The sequence below is a fragment of the Cyprinus carpio genome, chromosome B14, assembly GCF_018340385.1.
Source record: "Cyprinus carpio isolate SPL01 chromosome B14, ASM1834038v1, whole genome shotgun sequence".
Lineage (NCBI taxonomy): Eukaryota > Metazoa > Chordata > Actinopteri > Cypriniformes > Cyprinidae > Cyprinus > Cyprinus carpio.
This window is the reverse complement of record NC_056610.1, coordinates 20,880,244-20,902,022: the sequence shown is the minus strand read 5'-3', so window position 1 is coordinate 20,902,022 and position 21,779 is coordinate 20,880,244. Positions and strand designations below refer to the sequence as shown.

At 34.5% G+C, this 21,779-nt stretch overlaps 3 protein-coding genes and 1 long non-coding RNA gene across 4 annotated transcripts; all 4 read left to right on the top strand.

The window, feature by feature from the left end:
- Positions 1-567: 567 nt before the first annotated feature.
- On the top strand, positions 568-3,766 carry asah1a (N-acylsphingosine amidohydrolase (acid ceramidase) 1a). The gene is made up of 14 exons (XM_042738809.1): positions 568-701; positions 829-872; positions 994-1,084; positions 1,182-1,265; positions 1,386-1,464; positions 1,653-1,727; positions 1,816-1,861; positions 2,187-2,331; positions 2,406-2,460; positions 2,662-2,746; positions 2,968-3,093; positions 3,187-3,310; positions 3,462-3,518; positions 3,698-3,766. Exons 1-14 carry the CDS (start codon positions 633-635, stop codon positions 3,764-3,766), a joined length of 1,149 nt encoding a protein of 382 aa, XP_042594743.1. The 5' UTR covers positions 568-632.
- Positions 3,767-5,287: 1,521 nt separating this feature from the next.
- On the top strand, positions 5,288-7,679 carry fgl1 (fibrinogen-like 1). Its single transcript, XM_042738539.1, has 7 exons — positions 5,288-5,645; positions 5,785-5,959; positions 6,075-6,234; positions 6,320-6,424; positions 6,703-6,808; positions 7,026-7,213; positions 7,365-7,679. The coding sequence occupies exons 1-7, from the start codon at positions 5,589-5,591 to the stop codon at positions 7,522-7,524; spliced, it is 951 nt and encodes a 316-aa protein (XP_042594473.1). The 5' UTR covers positions 5,288-5,588; the 3' UTR covers positions 7,525-7,679.
- A 5,119-nt stretch (positions 7,680-12,798) lies between these two features.
- On the top strand, positions 12,799-15,917 carry LOC109071110. The gene is made up of 2 exons (XR_006156466.1): positions 12,799-13,142; positions 15,868-15,917. It is a non-coding gene; the product is annotated as an uncharacterized LOC109071110 (long non-coding RNA).
- An 11-nt stretch (positions 15,918-15,928) lies between these two features.
- LOC122134510 lies at positions 15,929-17,697 on the top strand. Its single transcript, XM_042738537.1, has one exon. The coding sequence runs from the start codon at positions 15,992-15,994 to the stop codon at positions 17,546-17,548; it is 1,557 nt and encodes a 518-aa protein (XP_042594471.1). The 5' UTR covers positions 15,929-15,991; the 3' UTR covers positions 17,549-17,697.
- The last annotated feature ends 4,082 nt before the right edge of the window (positions 17,698-21,779 follow it).

Here is a 21,779-nt window from a genome sequence, read left to right as displayed (position 1 = left end):
GATATAAAAAGTAGAAATTAGGAGTTAGAAAATCGTATTATTATTATGATTTCGACTTTTTAAGTCATAATTCTTACTTTTTAATTATTATAATTGATAATTATAATTTACATGTGATTTTTTTTCTCTCCATGTTTTTACGTGGCGGAAATTGGCTTCCATAAATTGTTGAGAAGCTGAAACAGCAGAAAATAAACCCGTGATGATTCTTCTTTCACGTTTAGTGCTGCCTGGTAAACCGGTGTCGTGGAAGCTCACTCGTGATCCCTCTCTGTCACGCCTGATGCACAGCGGACAGATCAAAACATTGAACAAATGAACTTGAACTTCCTTGTTTACTTGCCGAGAGAAGCTCAAGCAGCAGAATCACGGGGGTGTTCGTGTTGTGGGTGTACTCATAAACAAGCACAACCTAACTAAATCCAATTAAGTATTAGTTAATATATGTAAGAATATTGTTAATTAATATTTATAAGAAGAAAAACCTATGTTAACCTTTCCTTAAAAATAATGCAAACGTATACTGTGTCTGAGCACCCCTTACATTATGGTACGTTCCGTCGCGAGGCTTATTTCCTGCACTGTCTTCCGCAGGGAATGACTGAACGTTTAGAAAACTTCGCGGAAAGACAATGAAGCCAATATCAGCTTATGACATTATTGTTATATATTTATTTGTTTTCTCACAGTTTGTTCGAGGGGTAAGAATAAATGCGGTTTCTGCACCAGAGTGATCTGTCTTTGGTTATGAATAAATGCGGCTTCTGCACCGGGGTGTTTCACTTTGTGCTGGTGTCACGCTTTTCTCATTACTGTCTGTATTTGCAGCTGGAGGATTGCAGAAGTGGAATGTATCCACCTAAAGGACCCACGTACTGCTGTTACTCTCTTCTTCAAATATTCAGTTTGATGTGCTCCTACATTTCAGATGCTCTGTGCTCTGCATTAAGTGGAGCTTATATGTTTTTTTTTTTTTTTTTTTGGTTTATCTAGGTTTAAAGGTAATGTAACCTGGTACACTGTTGATCTCGATTTACCTCCTAGTGAGAGATGGACGCAAGTAATCAAAGATAAAAACACAGAGGTAAAACTCTTTAATAACGTGCATGTCTTTTATCATGTCTCTCATGTCTCTTACAAGAAGGCTTTGATTTGTTTACAATAATCATGTTGCATTACAGCTGATCACAATGGTGCAAACAATAAAAGACCTGGCCAAGGGCTTTTTTGATGGAAAACTTGTTGATTTAGTGGACGAGGAGCTGGTAAGTAATTAAATGTATGAATGAATTTGGACATCTTAAAAATGCATTTTGAATATTTTGATATTATATATTTTGATGTCTTATTATTTTGCTGTGATTTATGTCCTCACTGTTTTATAGCCGTTGATTGTGGATACACTTCCACAACCTTTCAGTGATGAAATTAAGGGAATAGCAGCTGTTTCTGGCATCCCTCTAGGTGGGATTGTTATTATTTCCATTTTATTTGTTAAATAATAATTATGGTAAATGCAAGCAATCTAATAAATTAAAGCTCAAACAAACTCCTTAATTATGCTTAATTGTCCCCATTTCTTTAAAAAAGGCATTGCAACTGTAATTTATCATTTTTATATTTTTGTACATTTATTTTATGTGTCTCCCTAGGTGAAATTACACTGTTCAATATCTTTTATGAGGTTTTCACTGTTTGCACATCAGTTGTTGCTGAAGATTTTAATGGTGAGAATATATAAATAAGTTTGCATAATGTTTTAAATCAAGTTTAATTTTAATAAACATTTTATTGCATATATTTTATTTTTTCTAGGAAATATTTACCATGCCCGGAATTTGGACTTTGGACTGTTTATGGGGTAGGATTTTATTTTTTATTTTTGGCAAATATTTAGAAAATAATAGGAAAAAATATCTGATTCTGCACACTGTTATTCTCCTTTTATAGAAAAAAAAAGTTAAAAGTGGCAATGTTTCAGTCAAAGACCTTTGTCAGGCAAGGTCTTTTTTTTATAAAGGGGGAATAACAGCATGCAGATCTTTTTTGCTGTTATTGATGAGGTACCTTTTGATCTTGCACCTGGCCAAGACATTTTTGGATGTGTGTGCTCTGACCCTTCAAATATTTATATTTGCATACATACTTTATATCATGTCATAAGAATGATATGTTTTTTCATAAAGGTGGGATCGACAGAATAAAACATGGACTTTAACAGAGAAGCTTAAGCCTCTTGTGGTTAATGTCAATTTCCAAAGAGGGAACAAAACCGTCTTTAAATCAACAAACTTTGCTGGATATGTTGGCATACTTACTGGAATTAGACCTGTAAGTGAATAAAGATAAAAAATGATGTTTCTCTTTTTGTAAATGTAAAACAAGTAACTGTTTTACTTGTTTAGGGTGAATTCAGTCTAACAATGAATGAGCGTTTCAACTTTGATGGGGGTTATGTAGGTAAGATTTTTTTTTAAGTGATTATGACAAATGAAATGTAAGTGACAGGTATATAAACAGTTGTAGGAATGTTTAAAGTTTGTAAAGAACTACACAACACTACGTATATATTTCTTCTAAACATAGCTACTGTACAAATCATTGGTGCAACTAGATGTTTTTGATGGTTGACTGGTTAGATAACATCATAAATTCTTACAGGGATTCTGGAATGGATTCTTGGCTGGAGAGATGGAATGTGGATGGGTTTTCTCACTCGGAAAGTTCTGGAAAATGCTACCAGGTAAAAACAACACCACACTAGCATAACACGAAAGCACAACTTCCTTATTTCTCTGTCATGACCACATAGTTCCCGCATAACTTTAAGTAGTAGTTTTAAAATTATTTTAATTAGCTCATGGGTAGATAAAAAGTATATATATTTTTTATTTTAAAAATATAATTTTAAACTTTTCTGTGACAAGAGGAAAACGAGTTCATCACTTTATTTTAAAAATATATAATTTTTGATATATACCAGCTCTCTCAGACTGAACTGCTTGCACCAGCTTACTTCATCTTGGGTGGTAACGGAACGGGCCAGGGTTGTGTGATAACCAGGACGAGAATAAACACATTAGACATATGGGAGTGAGTAAATCATATCACATAGAAGTATCAAATTTCTGTCTGCAATGTTTTAAAATGACTCTAAACTTTGTTGTGTTGTTGATGATGTTAAAGACTTGATATGAAGCTTGGGAGATGGTACGTCCTGGAAACAAACTATGATCACTGGGAAAAGCCTATGATATTTGATGACCGTAGAACTCCGGCAATGAAGTGCATGAATCAAACCACACAAGCGGTATGTTGTATTATGTTTTAGAAATAAAACTGCTTTGTAGTAGTAATTTAGAGAGTAGTTTTGAAGTGCTTTTAAAAGAATGAGCATAATTAATAACTAATTGTTCATGAAGACATGTTTTATAGAAGATAACAAATTGTAATTTCCACAGAATATTTCTCTGGCATCAATATATGATGTTCTGTCTACAAAACCAGTTCTTAATAAAGTAAGTCTTCCTTTCAGTTTTATTAACAACAGCCTTAAACTTACATATATCATACTTTATATTTGGTTTATTTGGTTATTGCATCTGGTCTAATGTCATATGAAGTAATAATGAAGCCATTTTCTGGTCATGTGTTTTAAGTTGGGATAATGAAGCCATCTACTCTCCTGTTTTTGCAGTTGACAACCTACACGTCGCTGATGGATGTGTCAGCTGGAACTCTGGAGTCCTATATCCATCAATTCTGAATTAACTAAGGCATATGAAATACTGTTCTAGATATCTGTCATTACAGAGCGGTGTATAAGAAAAGGAGGATGTTAAAAATCATAATGGTTGCAATTCTACCTCTGAACTTGCACATATCTCTTCTCATGGACACGTCTGTTGTAACTGATTTACCACTGCAACATTTGTGCTTGTTTCTTTTGCATAATAAACTGAATAACCACACATTTTAAATGGAAATTTGTTGCCTTTTTCTTTAATGTTTTGATGATATAAGGAAATCTATTTTTCTGAAATCCTTGGTAATGATGCAGGAAAGTGTTTTTGTAGTTTAAACTGACATTTTATGTGTCTCTTTCTGGGACTGTATTGAATGTGTAATGATAGTATGCTGATTTAGTTACTGCTTTGACATGCCTACTGAAACCAAGGTCTGTCTCCAGAATCACAACAAGATTCTTCACTTGATTTTTAGTTGTTTAACCCCTAGAGTCAAGGTATGCATTCACCTTGAGAACTTCATCTTTGTTTCCAAATGCAATGACTTTAGATTTCTCCTTGTTTAACTGAAGAAAGTTCTGGCACATCTAACTGTTCATTTCATCAATGCATTGGCAGAGGGAGTCAATGGGGCTCTAGTCATTTGGTGATAGGGCTGGGTAAATCTGGGTATCATCAGCATAGCTGAAATACCTTACAATAACTTTTTGTTATTAAATACCAGTTTTTATTTTATTTTTTGTTTTGTTTTATTTACTTTTTTTTTATATTAAACAAATTTTAAATCTTTTATGTTTGATATTTGGTGGGGAGAGAGTTTGGCAAAAGGCGAATTCAAACTCTGGTCAATTGCATCAGAAGATATCATCACACGCCTTACATCTTTTAGAGCACTGTTTAAATCATGTATCTTGTGTAATTTTGTCTATCTCAACCAGTAATTGGTAGGCGGAGTTAGTGTAAATAGCTTCTGCCAACAAGGTGGACTAGCACTTATTGTGTATAGACACTTTGTTAATATTAACATTTCAGATTATTTAAATGATCAGCCCTTGGGGTGGCCCTCAAAATGCGGGGCCCCAGGCAATTGCCTGCCTTGCGTGCCTTATTGCTACTGTACACCTCTGCTTGATTTAAATTTCTTTTAATTGTTGTGCAAGTTTCTTTTAATTGTTGTGCATATGCATGTCTATCATCAGCAAGATCAATTATTCTTTTAATGGTTTTACTTTTGGAATGAAACTCCCTCTCTCCCTCTCCTTCTCTCTCCCTCTCTCTTTAGGATCAGTGTGCCTTGTATCACACATTTTTTTTTTTTTTTTTTTTTTTTTGCTGTTAAGGTTTTGGTATTCTTAGTTTTAGACATTCTTTAATTTGTGATTTTTCTATTTATTTTGTAAACAAATATTCATGTGTTTTAGATATACAGAGAATTAAATGTGTGCATCAATGTAAATTACAGATAATTTTTTTATTTTTATTTTTTTAATGTAAAAAACATCTAAACTTTGAGCGCCGTTCGTTTGTTTTACTGGAATTTTATTTTAACAAATTTAAGGATTGAGATCAAATGTCTAAATTGTTTATTCATTTACAGAACATTCTTCTTTGTGACGTCTCGGGAGCTGTTTGTAGTTATCTGCACATCTGTTTTGATCCAGAGTGACTCAGCTCAAAGTAGTGCACATTCAACCACAGCAAACTTTGTCAGGCACCAGAACAGACCAGAGAAGCAACTGTACAAGCTGAGAATGTATTTGTTCTTTAGTGCCTAAATTGCACGACATCACTTGGTTTACAATCTTTTATCTTTAAATACAGCATCGAATAAGTACATTTGCAATGTCAGTTTTGCTCATGATTTGGATGCTTTGTACTAATCTGGATTTGTCAGACTCTGTAAGTATTGTCTTAAAATTCATTTTGCTTCTTTCTTATGTGTTTAAATTACTTTTAGTTACACCCAAATGAAACAGTGTGTATATACTTTATTTGTATGTTGAGTTTACAGTAGTCATTCTGTGTGTTGTGTGTTTAGACTCCTGACGAATGTGAAGATGAGATACAGCGCCTTCAAGCAGAGTTGAGGAGTTTGGAACTTCGCCATACAAAGCAACAGCAACTTATTCAACGATTAATGAATCTCAACCAGATGGATGAACGTTCCCTTAAAGCAGGCTCATTTTATGACATGGGAGACAAACAGTACATGGGTCAAAGCTCTATATAATTTTCTTAAGATGTAGTATTCATTGTGTAAATATGTTATACTTTTCTGATTATAACAGCACAAAGTAATCCTAACAAAAATCTATCTGCCATAAACAGACTGTGCTCAGATCTTCAAAAATGGCAGCAATCAGAGTGGGTTTTACATGATAAAACCACTGCTAAGTCCATCCCGGATGAGAGTGTACTGTGATATGACAGAGGGGGGTGGATGGACAGTCTTGCAGAGACGCTCGGATGGCAGTCAGTCATTTGACAGGTACTGAAAACTCTATTTCATTGTTGTAAGAAGAGATGTCTACTTATTAATAAATGAAACATGATGTCTCGATGTTCATGTTTAGAGATTGGAATGATTATAAAATTGGATTTGGTGACATGAAGGTTGCTAATGGAGAGTTCTGGTTAGGGAATGATAATCTGCATTATCTGACATCTCAAGGTGAGTAAATCTATAATCTATGCATCTAAAATGCATACAAACTGAAAAAGATATGTCATAATAAGCCATAATTATATGTATTTATACCCTACATTCGAAGAATAGATGGATATATTATATTATATTATATTATAAAGCCATAATTATATGTATTTATTACATTATAAAATTATAAAATTATTTTGTTACATACAGAACTTTGAGGGATTAATATTTGTTTCTACCGTATTCTGCAAAATACACACAATGCATGACATATTTTAATAACCTTATGGTTATGGATATTTATATGAAAATCAATCTGAAAGACTTTTTAATAAGTCTCTTTCAAAACTTTGAAGGCAGCCACCGTTTTGCAGTGTACAAAACGTTCAAAGTGGATAATGAACAGGTCTTTTTATTAATCTCTTCATATTATGAAAAATGTTGTGTGTTTATATTTTATGTTCTTATTATGGACTTATATGTGTTTTTTATATTTTTTTTATTTTCATTAAGAAAGGGGTTAAGGGGTTTCACAATTCATAAACTTCATATGACCCAAATGGTATAATATCTGTGTGCTGTTTATTTGGTTTATGTTTTAACGATCCCATTCGTCTTCTCAGAACCATTACCAGCTCCAGTTTGGCGTATATACAGGAAACGCAGGGGACGCTCTCTCTGGAAGTTACCATCCTGAGGTTCAGTGGTGGGCCAGCCATCAAGGAATGAAGTTCAGCACACGAGACAGAGATAATGACCGTTATGGTGGCAGTTGTGCTCAGGAGGACAAGGGTGGCTGGTGGTTTAACAGGTTTGCATCTGTAACAATGACAGAGCTTTTCACATTATGGTGGTTTAACAGGTTTGCATCTGTAACAATGACAGAGCTTTTCACATTATAGTAATAAGACAACTACAAAATTTGTTACGTTTTGTATGTTGTTTAATGTTTTTTTTTATTGATGTCACTCTGCCAATCTGAATGGATTCTACCACAGAGGCCCCTACAGCGCAGTCACTGATGATGGAGTAGTGTGGTACCCGTGGCATGGCTGGTGGTACTCCCTCAAATCTGTGCAGATGAAGATCAGACCGGCCAGCTTTGAGCCTAATGATGTTTAATTCCTGGATCTAATATCTGAACCATGAAGGAAATGATGAATTTGTGGACGGATGACAAATGATATTAGTTCAGCTTAGTAGTCCAATTTAAGTTTTTACATGTGTAGTTAAAAAAGCTCTTCTCCTGCATGCAGCGCAATAAAGTTTTCAACACATCCTTGCTGCATCCATGCATAATCCGCAATAAAGTTTTCAATTAATTTCATAGTTGCTTTAGTAATTGATGATACATGTTTAATTTTTTTAATTTGGTAGTTTTTATTTGAAGTTGTCATTAATAAAAATAATTGAATATAGAATACAAAACTTGTTGTCATCATTTATATTTGTAAATATCTGTCAAGGTTAATGTAGCTAATAATTAACATCCACTGGTAAATATACAATTCAAAGTTCTACAGAAAGTGCAAACACTATCAATATCAGGGTATTTAGAAAACTGGCAGGGTGTTTAGAGAACTGGTTTAATGTGGTAAATAAAATTTAATTAAAAAAAAAATGTTATTACATTTTATAAAATTTTATATATATATATAATCTTTTTTTTTTTTTTTAAACCCATATGACCAAAGTGCACTATCCAAACTTAAATTGTTGTATTTTATGAACACTTTGGAATATAGACCTAAGGTTGGTCTCTTTTTAAAGAAGAAAATTAGCAGATTTTGGCAAAAGTGGAATTTTTTAAAAAAAATTAAAGTATCAAAAATCTATAGAAGTTTAAATGTACTGCCAAATAAAATGTGCTATATTATTTTTATTTTATTTTATTTATTATAAATATTTTACATAACAGGTTTTACTCTAAAATTGGTTTAGCCTAAAATTAAAAGCCTTGTGTTAAAAATAAGTTATGTTCCAAATTTGAAGTTGATATGAAAAAAAATTGAGGTTCCTGTGAGATTTTATTTAGGGCGTCATCCCACAAACAGCCACTGGGAGCATTTCAAAACTCCTTTGAAATGTTTAATGAATTTTCAGAATTAGAGAGGAAAGTTATTTTACTTCAATACTCAAAATAACCACCAAATATAGAATACTGAGACTTGACCTGTCCAAATTTATGTTTGTTGTAAAGTCTATCAAAAGTTAATGATTCTAAGAGACCGTAATGCAGTTTGTAATATGACACTTGACACTGCCCACTAAGGGTGGAGACCGCCATAAGATTTTTAAAGTACCATTTCATGGTATTTCCGAAAAATGACAGGGTTCACAGAGAATCTTGGCTTCTAAGCTGGTAAATAAAATGAATATTTATGATGATTACTAAAAGATTTTATAGAGAAAAAGGACAACAAAAAAAAAAGAGCGCCAAGCGTCCCACAGGTGGGACGGTGACAGTTAAGGGGTTAATAGAGCCTCTATAATAATAGTTTTTTAAAAATTAACACTGACAAATGAAGTAGTAGAGATTTTATAGTAGATTATTATTATTATTATTATTATTATTATTATTATTATTAAGATATTATATATAGGAAGTGTCAACAGTCAACATTTATTTATTCATTTATTTTTATCTTTTTTAATTATAATATTTAGTTATCTTTAACTGAAACATCAATCCCTCTGCATAAGTGGTCGGGGACGGGTTTTTTTTTAATTTTTTTTTTTGGTGGTCGTGAACTGTAGAGGCTAGTGTCTTTCCTGCTGTGACGTCATTTAAGGAGAGCGCGAGCTCACCTGAGCTCTCACCTTTCCAGTGCACGCGCTGCTGTTAACGGTAGACAAATCTGTGAGTCCCAGTTTATATCGCTTGCGGCGTGCGGGGTAAGTAGGGCTATTCTGTTATAGGTAGAGAAGTTTGTGAGTCAGTGTTTATATGGCTTTTTGAGTTTTGTGTAAGTGCACTTTTGTACCTTACATTTCATCCTTGGTTTAGTAGCGCGAGGCATGTTTGTGTTGTTACTCGAGTCGCGTGAATCTGGTTTTTGTTTACGCCTGTTTAATGGTTATTTAGTCTGTATACATTTATTCGAGGGGGGTCTTCTGCTTTCTATCGCTTTACAACTTTGTTTACTTCAAGTGTTATATATAGACCGAGCTGCCAGAGATCCCAAGCAGGCCTCTGATGTTTATGTCAGGTGCACAAGACAATTTAAAGGCAGCGATCAGGAAATAGATTGTGAGGTATGAGGGAGAAACACGAGCTCAGCAGGAAAAAGTAACTAGATTTAAAAGAATCCAATGAACTTTTTATAGTCTTTTCTATTTCTATAGATTTTTCTGAGAATACAGTTCTGAGTCTCCTGATTTGTTTTTGAATGAATACTGTGATTAAGACGCTTTAGACGTCTGCCAGCCTATGCAATGATGTATTCTATGAATATTTTGAAGTGCGTGTTGGTTTGATGTGGCTCAAATGCACCATTAGCTTATGGTACTGTGGGACGTGTGTGCTATGCCTTGACCAGATATGGTGTTCAGAAACAGTGAAAAGCTCAAAGGGCAGAAGCTTTGAATTCCAGAGCAGGTTATAGTGCAGGTGCCCTTTAGGACCCAAGTCTCTGATACACTGCCATTCAAAAAGTTTGGGGTTGGTTTAAAAAAAAAAAAAAAATGTTGTGCTCACCAAGGCTGCATTTAATCAAAATTACAGTAAAAACGTAATATTGAAATAATTAATTATATTAATTAAATGTGATTTTTTAAAATGTGTTGGTTATTCATGTGATGGTATCAGCATGAATTTCTATATTTTAAAATGTGATTTATTCATGTGATGGTAAATATGAATTTTCAGCAGCCAGTCTGTTGAAAACAGTTGTGCTTCATAATTTTTATTTGTTTCACAGGTGCTTCTCAATAAATTAGTATGTCGTGAAAAAGTTCATTTGTTTCAATAATTCAACTCAAATTGTGAAACTCGTGTATTAAATAAATTCATTGCACACAGACTGAAGTAGTTTAAGTCTTTGGTTCTTTTAATTGTGATGATTTTGGCTCACATTTAACAAAAACCCACCAAATCACAATCTCAACAAATTAGAATACTTCATAAGAACAATAAAAAATTAAATAAAATAAAACTGTTTTAGTGAATTTTTGGCCTTCTGGAAAGTATGTTCATTTGTGTACTGTACTCAATACTTGGTTGGGTCTTCTTATGCTTTAAGCCTCAGTTCAGCGTGGCATGGAGGTGATCAGTTTGTGCATTGTTTGGTCTCTTGTTTTTCATTTTCCTCTTCACAATACCCCATAGATTCTCTATGGGGTTCAGGTCTGGTGAGTTGGCTGGCCAGTCAAGCACACCAACACCATGGTCATTTAACCAACTTTTGGTGTGTGATGTGGGCAGGTGCCAAATCCTCCTGGAAAATGAAATCAGCATCTTCAAAAAGCTGGTCAGCAGAAGGAAGCATGAAGTGCTCCAAGATTTCTTGGTAAATGGGTGCAGTGACTTTGGTGTCCAAAAAACAGAATGGACCAACACCAGCAGATGACATTGCACCCCAAATCATCACAGACTGTGGAAACTTAACACTGGACTTCAAGCAACTTTGACTATGAGCTTCTCCACCCTTCCTCCAGACTCTAGGACCTTGGTTTCCAAATGAAATGCAAAAACTTGCTCTCATCTGTAAGAGAGGACAACCTTTGACACCACTGGGCAACAGTCCGGTTCTTATTCTCCTTATCTATTTCCAGGTAAAGACGCCTCTGACGTTATCTGTGTTTCAGGAGTGGCTTAACAAGAGGTATACGACAACCATAGATCTGTGTTTCCTTGACTTGTGTCTGTGTGTGGTGGCTCTTGATGCCTTGACCCTAGCCTCAGTCCATTCCTTGTGAAATTTTACTCAAATTCTTGAATCTATTTCACTTGAAAATCCTCATAAGGCTGCAGTTCTCTCGGTTAGTTGTGCATTTTTTAATTCATAAATTTTTAGTTAAAATATTTTTTTTTTTGAAATGCTTGGTTTAAGCAATATTTGATGTTTTACTTATTTTACAAATGAATGTTTGTGGCTTACCCTCATATTGTGAAGGGTGTCAATGATTGTCTTTACTGCACACTGGACAACTGTTCAGATCAGCAGTCTTCGCCATGATTGTGTAGCCTATTGAACCAAACTGAGAGACCATTTTGAAGGATCAGGAAACCTTATGCAGGTGCTTTTTGAGTTGATTAGCAGATTGGGCATGTCGCCATATTCTAATTTGTCGAGATTTGGTGGTTTTTTTGTTAAATGTGAGCCAAATCATCACAATTAAAAGAAGTGCTCCGAAATCACCAAAGACTTAAACTACTTCAGTCTGTGTGCATTGAATTTATTTAATACCCGAGTTTCACAATTTGAGTTGAATTACTGAAATAAATGAACAGAACATTTCACAACATTCTAATTTGAGAAGCACCTGTATTTACTTATTTTATTGTCAAAACATTACAGGGAAAATAGAATGTTCAAAAGAACAGCAGTTATGTGAAATAGAAATCGTATGACATTACAAATGTAGCATTATACATAGACTGTTTGCGGTCATTTTGATCAGGTCAATGTTCTTGCAGAATAAAAGTATTAATTTCTATCAAAATAAATTTTCCCTGACTCTGAAGTTTTGAAGGGTAGTATGCTAATTTTTTGAGAAGGACCTGTATGTCTTGCCAAATAGTCTCAAACACTTACAAAATTATTTTAATAAATTTAGTAGTTATTTAATTAATATGATTTTGTGCTTATTTTATTGTTTGAGTGCCAGCAAAAATTACAGTCTATTGTTTGCTGAATCAAAATGGGTTGAATGATTTTATCTTTTTTGATTATGTAACTCTGTGACCTGGTGTCCAACACTTATTGGTATCTTTTGTTAACCGCGATTATGGATCCCTACCCTTGTGTAAAGACCTTTAAATAGGGATTAGTCAAGAATAGTACTGTTCCCAATGACAGATACATTAATTAGGGATTTAGATGTATTGGATGTAATTTGTCTATTTAATGATATTGTTGCTGATTTCTATGCCAAATATGCGTAATTGGATTACTTTTCTAAATAGATATGACATTTGAATTCTTCTAACTTTTGTTTTATCATTTCTTAATTCTTAACAGTTTTACATTGGAGGTTTTCCATGGTAGGAAATATCTGCATGGCTGACATCCAGTTTTTGTTTTTTTTTATTGTATGATATATATTCATGGTTGACCTCCAGATTTATGGCTGTTTTTCTACTGTTTTGTTTTCTGTTATCCAGATGTGTTTTTTTTCGCCTTGACTTGCCTTGGGCTTTTCTATTATAGGGTGATTGTTTAGTGTAGGCTGTAAAGTTAGCCTTGGGGCTTTGCAGTGGGTTCAGTCGTGGCCAAGGCTGGAACTTGAAGAGCGCTGTACGAGTAGAGGCGTGTTTTAGTATGCAGGGATAGCCCAAAAGTGTGCTGACAGCAGCCTGGACTGTGCTACATTCCTATGAGACAAACCATTGCTGTGAGCCAGGAGTGGTGCTGAAGGAGGGACTGCTGGGGCTGATGGGTATTTTGTCTTTATATATGTGCGTTCAGTGTGGTGTAGTGTTTACCACAGCACTAATAGGATTGATTCTGAGACATGGAGCTATGAGTGCTGCAGGAGCTTGAATGGGATGTGCTGAACTGACATAATGGCAATGCCTGGTAGGACTCTGAGGTTTTTCTGATTTTTGTTTTTTAATGTGTTTTAAAAGATTTTAGATAGCATGAAATTGCTAAGATTTAGATAAGATAAGGGCATAAATACTATTAGAATTCTATAGCATTTTTAACAATTACAAGCTGAGGGTATTTAATTTAGGAGAGATGTAATTACTCATAATTTTGACTTGAATGAAAGTTAATGAAATTTGATTAATACAATGCATCTGTTTTATTTATTTTATTGATTTATTAATTTTGTTTAACACTAATTGAAATGCTGTTAAAAAAAAAAAAAAAAAAAAAAAAAAAAAAAAAACTGTAAGCTTGGTTTGTTATGCAGTGTGCTATGTTTTTATGCCATAAACTGATTTAGTGCTCCAGTTATGATATTTTTCCAGACTGGGCTCTTAATGATTAGGCTGCTTTAACCTTCAGGAATGAATGATCTATTGTATTTCACTGTTGCTTTTTATGAGAGTTTGACATATCAGTTTTATGTCCCTTCAATTTGAGTTTAAGTAGGATTCATTAATAATTATTTATGCGGTAGTTAGTTATTTATTGAGGGATGTTGTTTTTTTTATTCTAATGCCTTGCATGAGCAGTCAGACTGTAAATGACTAAGCACACTGTTAGTTTCTAAGGTAACCTTTCACTTTGCCAGCGAGTCGAGGAAGGAATTTTTGCACTCCTTTTTATATCAGAATATTAGTGATGTTTTAATGAGAGTTTAATTTATTTTATAATTATGCTTTTATGTTAGAAAAGGATGAGAAATGAATGGGATGCAGCTTTGTAGTTTAAATATCTTGGTCCATTTGATTAACTTGAAGATTATATGAATTTAAAATGTTTAAGCAACTAAATAGAGGATAATTAATATTTTCTTTAACCTGCGAGGGTGTAATATTACACATTTTATACATTGTAAATAAAACAAAGATTATTGGTGTATGTTTTACAAGGAAATACTATTGTAGTCTTTATACTTGAAAAAATGTTTAATTAAATGTTACTTGCCATTTCTTTACTGGCAATTTCTGAGTGAAAATTGTTTCTACGCCATTTTTTTTCAGTGCACTATATGCTGAAAGTTTGTGTTAATATTTTTTCACGAGTAACATTAGAAGAATATCAATTATTGATAGTCTACATTTTAGAAGCAAATTCCAAGTGACAATTACTGGTCATTGTTTTATGAACATTTACACATTAACCTTGTAAACGGGTTCTGTGTTGGTATTTATTTTGTGAATTTTTGGTCATTTTTTTTTTAAAATTTTTATGTTTGTGTATTATTTGGTGGTTCTGTTTGTTTGTTTTTTGTTTTTTCTATTTATTGGTATACATTTTTATAAACTGGCCTCTTTCCTCATTGTACTTGTCAGAAGTGCATTAGAGCATGCAAGGCCTCCCCTCAGCAGAGGCAAAGTATGCCATGCCTTTTCAACCCTTGTGGAGTAAGGCAGTGATGTTAACATGAGGAGACACAACCCAAAAAATAAATGAGACACTTTGGCACTCAGAAATTAATTATAATTTCAGCAGATTGCAATTGACTTTTTGTCTTCAATCTTGAAGAAACTGTATTGATCATTAGATTTCATCAAATTAAGTGGCACATTTTGCAATTATTAATGTTTGTGTTAAGTCACAGCAAGCTTTCTGTGTTTGAAAAAGGCATGTTTGCTGGGGTGTAGCCGTCCTATCACAGAGCTAGATCTGTCCCTGCTAAACACAGTGAGGTGTTTTCACTTGCACACAGAGCTGCTTATCTAAATGCACTAAATGCACATGCTCCCACTAACCCCTCACCAGTCTCCATCTAACCCATGATTTGTCTCCAACTCGCAACGTTACATTCAGGCCACTAGACTGCTTTATCTCAGCAGTTACTGTTATTAAGGGTTCCTTTCTTTGAATAGACTAATTACACCTGTTTGTCCGTTTTGTGATGTGTTTGTGAAACTACTGTTCAAAAGGTTTTTTTTTTTTTTTTTTTTTTTTGATAGCAATTGATATTTTTAACAGACATTAAAACAAATGTTAAAGTAATGTAATGTATTATATTATTTTTATTTTTTTTTGTTTTTATTTTATTTTAATAATCTTTAAATATTTTGTATTGTGTGATGTGATATTAAACAGCACAGCTGTTTTCAAGATCGATGATAATCAGAAATGCTTGAGCATCAAATCATATTAAAATGATTTCACAGCAATGAATTACACAAGTTATGTTGAAAGTTATTTTACACCAAACGGAATGATAGTGTACATTCAGAGTTTCTGAGATGTTTTATAAAAACACTTTAAAATTCGTTTTTCAGTTCCATTTTAAGAACTAGAGGTTGGTAACCTATGAGTAAGCTCTTGCAATTTTAATGGTGTTTCTCTTGGAAACATAAAGAATTAAACAGGGGATCAATTTCCTCATTACTCTAAATGTAAATGGTCAGTAGATTATGTAACAACTTCTCCACAAAGAAGACGTTACTTATTTTGTAACCAGCAATACAACAGGTTTCACAAATTGTTATTGGCCAGGATGTGTGTTTGTTCAGTGAAGTATTACATCAACAATAGTTAATACCCTTCTAATTTCAGCTCCAGCACATGTTGAGTCACCTTCATATACTTCATAACCTCTTACATCAATCTAGACTATATATGCATTGTTTAGAATTTCACATTTGTTTACAACTTTTCTCTCTCTCTCTTTCAGGAACATTCACACAATGGGTTTCAATAAATAAACCTGTGCTGAAGTTCAGGGGACGACTAATGTAATTCTCATAAAACAAGAGGTGTTTCAGATAGATGTGAGATTTGCTCATAGCAGCTGATCCATGGAGATCACAAGTAGATCCGTGAATCTTACTTTCTCCATTGAGGACAAAAATGGAAATAACGTCACCTGTCCCAGTGAGCATTCCCCCGATTCACTAAGGGGCTCTAGCAGTTTGAGTTGTGGCAGTTCAGATAGTCCTCTTGATGTAGAAATGGAGGACTGTATCACTTTCACAACAAAAAACGAGACTTCTTCCTCAAAGGTAGTGAAATTAAGCAGTGCAATTTTTGACAACTGGAATGAGAATATGGCTCTCTTGATAGTGGAAACAAAAAACACTGAATGCAATGGCAGTGACCGAAGCTCGGAAACCTCCCCTGACTGTGGTGAGCGAGAGCTGTCTGAGGTGGACTCCTGCGAGCCATCACGTCGTGGATCCAGTGAGAACTGCTGCTCTGTGAGCTCAGGTGAGATGGTCATGAGAAGTAACAGCTTTCTTTTGCACCAGAATGATCAGCTACTGAGCATCTCACTGACTGGGGAGTCGAGATCCTCCTTGGATATATCTTCGGATCTCGGCGTGGTATCTGGGATGTTACCTGATGTGTGTGAGGGCTTAGCTGAGGTGCCACGAGGAGATCCCAAGAATCAGGGCCTGGAGTGTACTTACATCCAAACCAACAATCAGACCTTTCTCATAGATGAAAAGTCATTGAGCAATGAGAAACTTGAATGTGTTACACCTGTTCATTATCACAAATCCAATGTGCAAAAGTTGGTATGCAACAGCAGCGGATCAAATCAGTCAACGCCAGTGGAGGGAAAAACTGTTCTTATTACTGCTTCTGAGGATTTAGACATTAGTGGCAATGCTCAGACATCAACTCCAGTGCAGTCTGTGAATAACAAGACATTTTGCCTCCCATCTTTGTCTGAGTCACCTCTGAATAAAGATGAAGGTGATTCAGTGAGTCCAATGGCTCAATTTATTAGTCAGAAGCAAGGCGCTGCCTCTCAGAAGCCCAAAACTCCATTGGTGTCAGCAAGTAAAAGCAATAAGATAGAAATAAAACGGTTTCCGAAGCCTAACTTCAGTAGTATAAAGTCTAAAATTATGTCACGTGCCACCAACCCCTTTAAGATATCAAGTGCACAAGTTCCAAAGACTTCATCAAACTCCGTCCCTCAAAATAATGAAAGCCAGACTATGGACCAGCATAAGTCATCTCCTACAAAATCCACTTTTGCTGCAGTAACCAGCACATCTGCCACACCAGCTCGAAGTGTAAAGAGCTGTAATGCAGCTAAAAGGACTCGCTCATCTTGCCAAGAAAGTGGTCTAGCCTCGAAATCTCGACCTCGCCGATGGTCTGAAAGTGCTACCTCTTTCAAAACGAGTAAAGATGGAACACAAGAGAAGAATTCACATGTCAATGGAGTTTTGAACAACCTCGTCACACCACAAAAAAACACTAAAGGAGGTGCAAAGACCAAACCTGCAGAAACTAAGTGGAATAGAGAGGACACGCAGGGGAATGAGTCAATGAAGGTTCGTGGGAAGAATCAGAAAGTCAGTCTGTTGGTAAGTATGTCTTGGCAAATAACTGTAAAATGATAAAATGAATCCAGAATCAATCCTTTTAGATGCTACAAATGGATTTACAGAGCACAACATTAGTAAATCTAATACTATACATAACACAAAACAAAAAGATTGCATTAAATAAATGTAAGTGAGAGTTAGATGATGGTAAAGGTAATAGGGGAAATGAACATGCACAATTAAAGATAGTTTATCCAAAAATAAGACTTTTGTTTATCTTCAAAATACAAATGTGAAAAAATAACAAAAGTTATTTTTAAAGAAACAAAAAAGATTTCTTTCTCTCTATTCAAAGTCGCTTTAAACTTTAACGTTTCGAAAAGTTCATAAATGGGTGGTAAACACAATCAGAATGATTTGAGTAGTTTATTCCAAGTCTTCTGAAGAAACACGGTAGCTTTATAAGCTGAATATATTAAATGTAAGCTCTTAATCATGTATAAACATTGATGATACACACAGCATATATAGAGCACATGAAATATGATAAACAAAAGCAAGAATAAGTCTCACTGGTTGGAAACAAACCTCACGTTTTGAAGTCAAACTTTTGTTTGGATGTACAGAAATCTCATAAAAAATTTCATTAAAATATCTAATATAAAATAGAGTATGTTTAAAAGATGAATGGAGGTCATACAGGTTTACAGGGGGTAATATAAGTGAGTAAATGATGATAGAATTTTTGATTTTCCCCTTTCCTTGTTTCTTCATATATCCAGTATCGGCCAATATAGCCAATCTCGACTGATAAAGATGGATTAAATCTCTAATATTGGGCCACTATTAAAAATGTTAAGTTCTAAGTAAATTTTGAGTGAGTTTTAATTGATTTGGGTCTGTTTTATTTTGGATTAAGGCTGCCATCTCAAACAAAGCACAGTTCACAAACAAAAAAAACTAAAGAGCAAGTATTTATGCAGTGTACTGTAATTGCTGTTTTAATTACTGCTGCAAGAGGGCAGCAAGCTGAGTCTGTGGAAAATGCGTTTTATGTGCACACATCAAATCATGTTTACAGAGCAGGAGAGGGTAACAAAAAAAACTTGGCAGTGACTTCAGAATTCCCATGGGGACTTTATTACAATAGCTGCTCACATCTCAAGTCTGCGTGAGTTTCAGTCTCACTCTTCAGATGTGTTATGGCCAATGCTGCTGTAAGCGTGGGGAGCTCAGGTTTGGGGCGGCATGCGTGGGTGCAAATTGCTGAAAGGGGACTTCTCTTGCAGGCAGTGTCTGCCAGGCCATCGGCGGCAGCAGCATGTGAGAGGAGTAGAATCAGGCTTGGCTCCCAGCCATCCCCAGCCAGGACAGGAGGTGCCTCTGCTGCTCACGTTCCAGCTGCAAACTTACGACCACCGCTTTCAGCCTCTAAGCTCAAACCTGGTACAGCGGGAAAAGATGGCAGCAGTACCATTGACATGCCTTCACCCAGGAGTAAACTGAGCACGTCTGATGGTAAGGGCGTTGTGCACTGCAGAGCTCTATCTTTGTTGTTTGGTAAGCTTTTATTTTTACGGTGTGAGTTGGTGTATGGTCTATTGGTTGAAGTTTTTTAGGGATTAATTTTTTTTCTTTTTATTTGTCTTGTGTAGTGTCATTCCTGTCAGTCTACATTGTAAGAAAACACTGGTTTGATGCTACATTATAATAGAATTAAATGTGTGTTGTAACATCGTTGTTTCTTCATCAGTACAAATAGTTTCAGGGAGGACTTGATTTATTTGTAGATTTTGTACTCTACTGTTCTAAAGTTATTTTGAATATTTAAAAAAAAAAAAAAAACAAAGTCTCGTGCTCACCAAGACTGCATTAATTTGTTTAAAAAATACAGTAGTTTTATGAAATATTATTACAATTTAAAAGTATTGTTTTCTGTTTTAATATATTTTAAAATGCAATTTATTCCTGTGAAGCTAAACTTTTAGCATCATTACTCCAGTCTTCCATGTCACATTATCCTTGATGCTCAAGAAACATTTCTAATAATCAGTTGTGAAAACATTTGTGCTGCTTAATTTTTTTTTGTGGAAACTTTTTATTTTTCAGGATCCTTTGAATAGAAAGTTTAGAAGAATGGCATTTATTTGAAAAAGGAATAAATTGTTAATACTAAAATAATTCCATATATAAACAGTTTCTTTTGTCACAGATTTGTGTTAGGCAGTATGTTTAATCACATTTCTTTTGTTATTCTTTTCTGTGGGCTAGGCTATTTTAGGTATCTTAAAAGCCAGGTTTGGATCATTTTTGGCAGATTTAAAGCAGATGTAGTTGAGTGTCCAATGTGGGGTAAAAAACTCAACTTCCTGTAACCATGAACTTGGCACAAAACATTCATTGTGTTTTTTGGAGGCTTATGTTAAATTGCCTTTCCATTGTTTTTTTTTTTTTAAATAGTGCTCTGTTTGCAGTGCAAACATTTTTACAGTACAAGTATCTAGGCCTATACACTTATTTGTGACATCTGAATAACAATAGATTTATTGTTTGTCACTTCCCTCTGCAATTATGCTTAAAATCCATTTAACTGAAGGTGAATTTGAATTTTAGTGGATGTGAGTTGTGATGTTCTCTGTTTGGATCTGCTGCATCAGCCTCCAAACTGCCCGTGAAACCCAAATTACAGACCAAGAGCTCCAGTACTTCTCAGACAAATGGACATCCAAAGCAAGGTGAGCCTTCCCAGATTGTCAGCCCGGTGGAGGAAGAAAAAAATATTTATCAATAACTATTAAAAATGAAAATAATTATGGATAGAAGTGACTGATTTAGACAAAATCAACCTCATTTTATCCAGCTTGACCCATATTTTCTGCTAGGTCAGTGTTGACTTAAATCCAAAGACTTATGATTAAATCCCTTCTAAAGGATTCAATCTACTTTAACTAGATTTTTGAAACATGTCAACTTTGAAATATGATTTTAGCTTAAATATAAAGCCGTTTAAGTCCAAGTAGATTAAATGACCTGAAATCAGCTTAATCAGGAGTAGCACACATGAAAATATAGCCTGCTTTTTTCGGTCTAGACAGTGATGCTCTTTAACCTTTTGAACATTTGTGCTTATGGGCTTGTTTTTTTGTGTTTTTGTTTTTATGGTTTTTTACATTCTGTATAGTATTTTATGCGGGGAAGGGTTTGTTCCACCTCAGTTCACTTGGAGGGGTATGAGAAAGCAGTGCACATCCAAATAATGAGGATCTACCAATGCAAACAGACCTTATTTTCTCATTATTATGCTAGGCTCACTGTGGAAGGTCATGCCTGCATACAGAGGCACCTTAACTGAAATCTCAGAGCAAGTTTTTACTAATTCAACTCTGAATCAGCAGCCAAGCTCTTGTGCTCAGTGTGATCTGACTCTTTTGACATGCCTACTTATCGGATCTTGTCACTTTTGTATTATTCCTTTGTTGTTTGCCTTTTATGGGAAGCCTAAGACTCCGTTGTGGAGAAGTAAGTATAGTTTTTGTTTGTTTTTGTTTTTGTTTTTGGTAGGCTACTGTCAGATGTGGAGTTGCAAATATTTCCGAATTTGTTTGTGATAACTACATAAACATGGGTACCTATATTTTATCAGGTAGCAGTGTTGCTATATTTGCTGTTTGTGGTCAAATCAAGTCACGTTTATTTTTGTGGTGCTTTATACAATACAAATCATTCCAAAACAGCTTCACTTGATTAAAGTAACAGAATCAATGATGCAAACTTAGGCAAATAAGAATCCTGCTGTTAAGCAGGTGTAGCAAGACAATATGTGATTTATTCAGCTCTCATCAGTTCAGTGTTGGTTCAATTCATTTCAATAACTGTGTAAAGTTGATGCATTATGAAATGGGTCAGTGAAGTTCAGCTATAAACAGTTCTACTGGAGACAATAGTGTCATTATTCAGCTCTAGTCAGTTCAATATCGGTTCAATTCAGTGATATAACAGTGTTGATGCTGTGGAATTAATCAATGATGAACAAATCCAGTTCACTTAAAAAGTAGAAGACAATAGCAGCGTTATTCAGCTCCGTTTAGTCAAGTTTTGTTCTCATCTGATATTATCAGTGTGGTCAAATTGATATTGCGGAATATTAAGTGTTTTTTAAACAAGTTTTGTTATAATATGGTATTGTTAGTGTGGTCAAATTGATGTTGAGGATTATTAAGTGTTTTTATTGTAACAAAAGTTTTTCAGTTTTATAAGTGCTGTCGTCATAACATATTAAAAATCACTATATCAGCTCACAGCA

Excerpts from the sequence above, each read along its gene's own strand:
- asah1a (XM_042738809.1), top strand. The coding sequence starts at position 633 with ATGAAGCCAATATCAGCTTATGACATTATTGTTATATATTTATTTGTT. Across the intron at positions 1,728-1,815 it reads TGTTGCTGAAGATTTTAATG|GAAATATTTACCATGCCCGG; the intron begins GTGAGAATATAT and ends TATTTTTTCTAG. Across the intron at positions 3,094-3,186 it reads AACACATTAGACATATGGGA|ACTTGATATGAAGCTTGGGA; the intron begins GTGAGTAAATCA and ends ATGATGTTAAAG.
- fgl1 (XM_042738539.1), top strand. The coding sequence starts at position 5,589 with ATGTCAGTTTTGCTCATGATTTGGATGCTTTGTACTAATCTGGATTTG. Across the intron at positions 5,646-5,784 it reads ATCTGGATTTGTCAGACTCT|ACTCCTGACGAATGTGAAGA; the intron begins GTAAGTATTGTC and ends TTGTGTGTTTAG. Across the intron at positions 6,809-7,025 it reads TCAAAGTGGATAATGAACAG|AACCATTACCAGCTCCAGTT; the intron begins GTCTTTTTATTA and ends TCGTCTTCTCAG.
- LOC122134510 (XM_042738537.1), top strand. The coding sequence starts at position 15,992 with ATGGAGATCACAAGTAGATCCGTGAATCTTACTTTCTCCATTGAGGAC.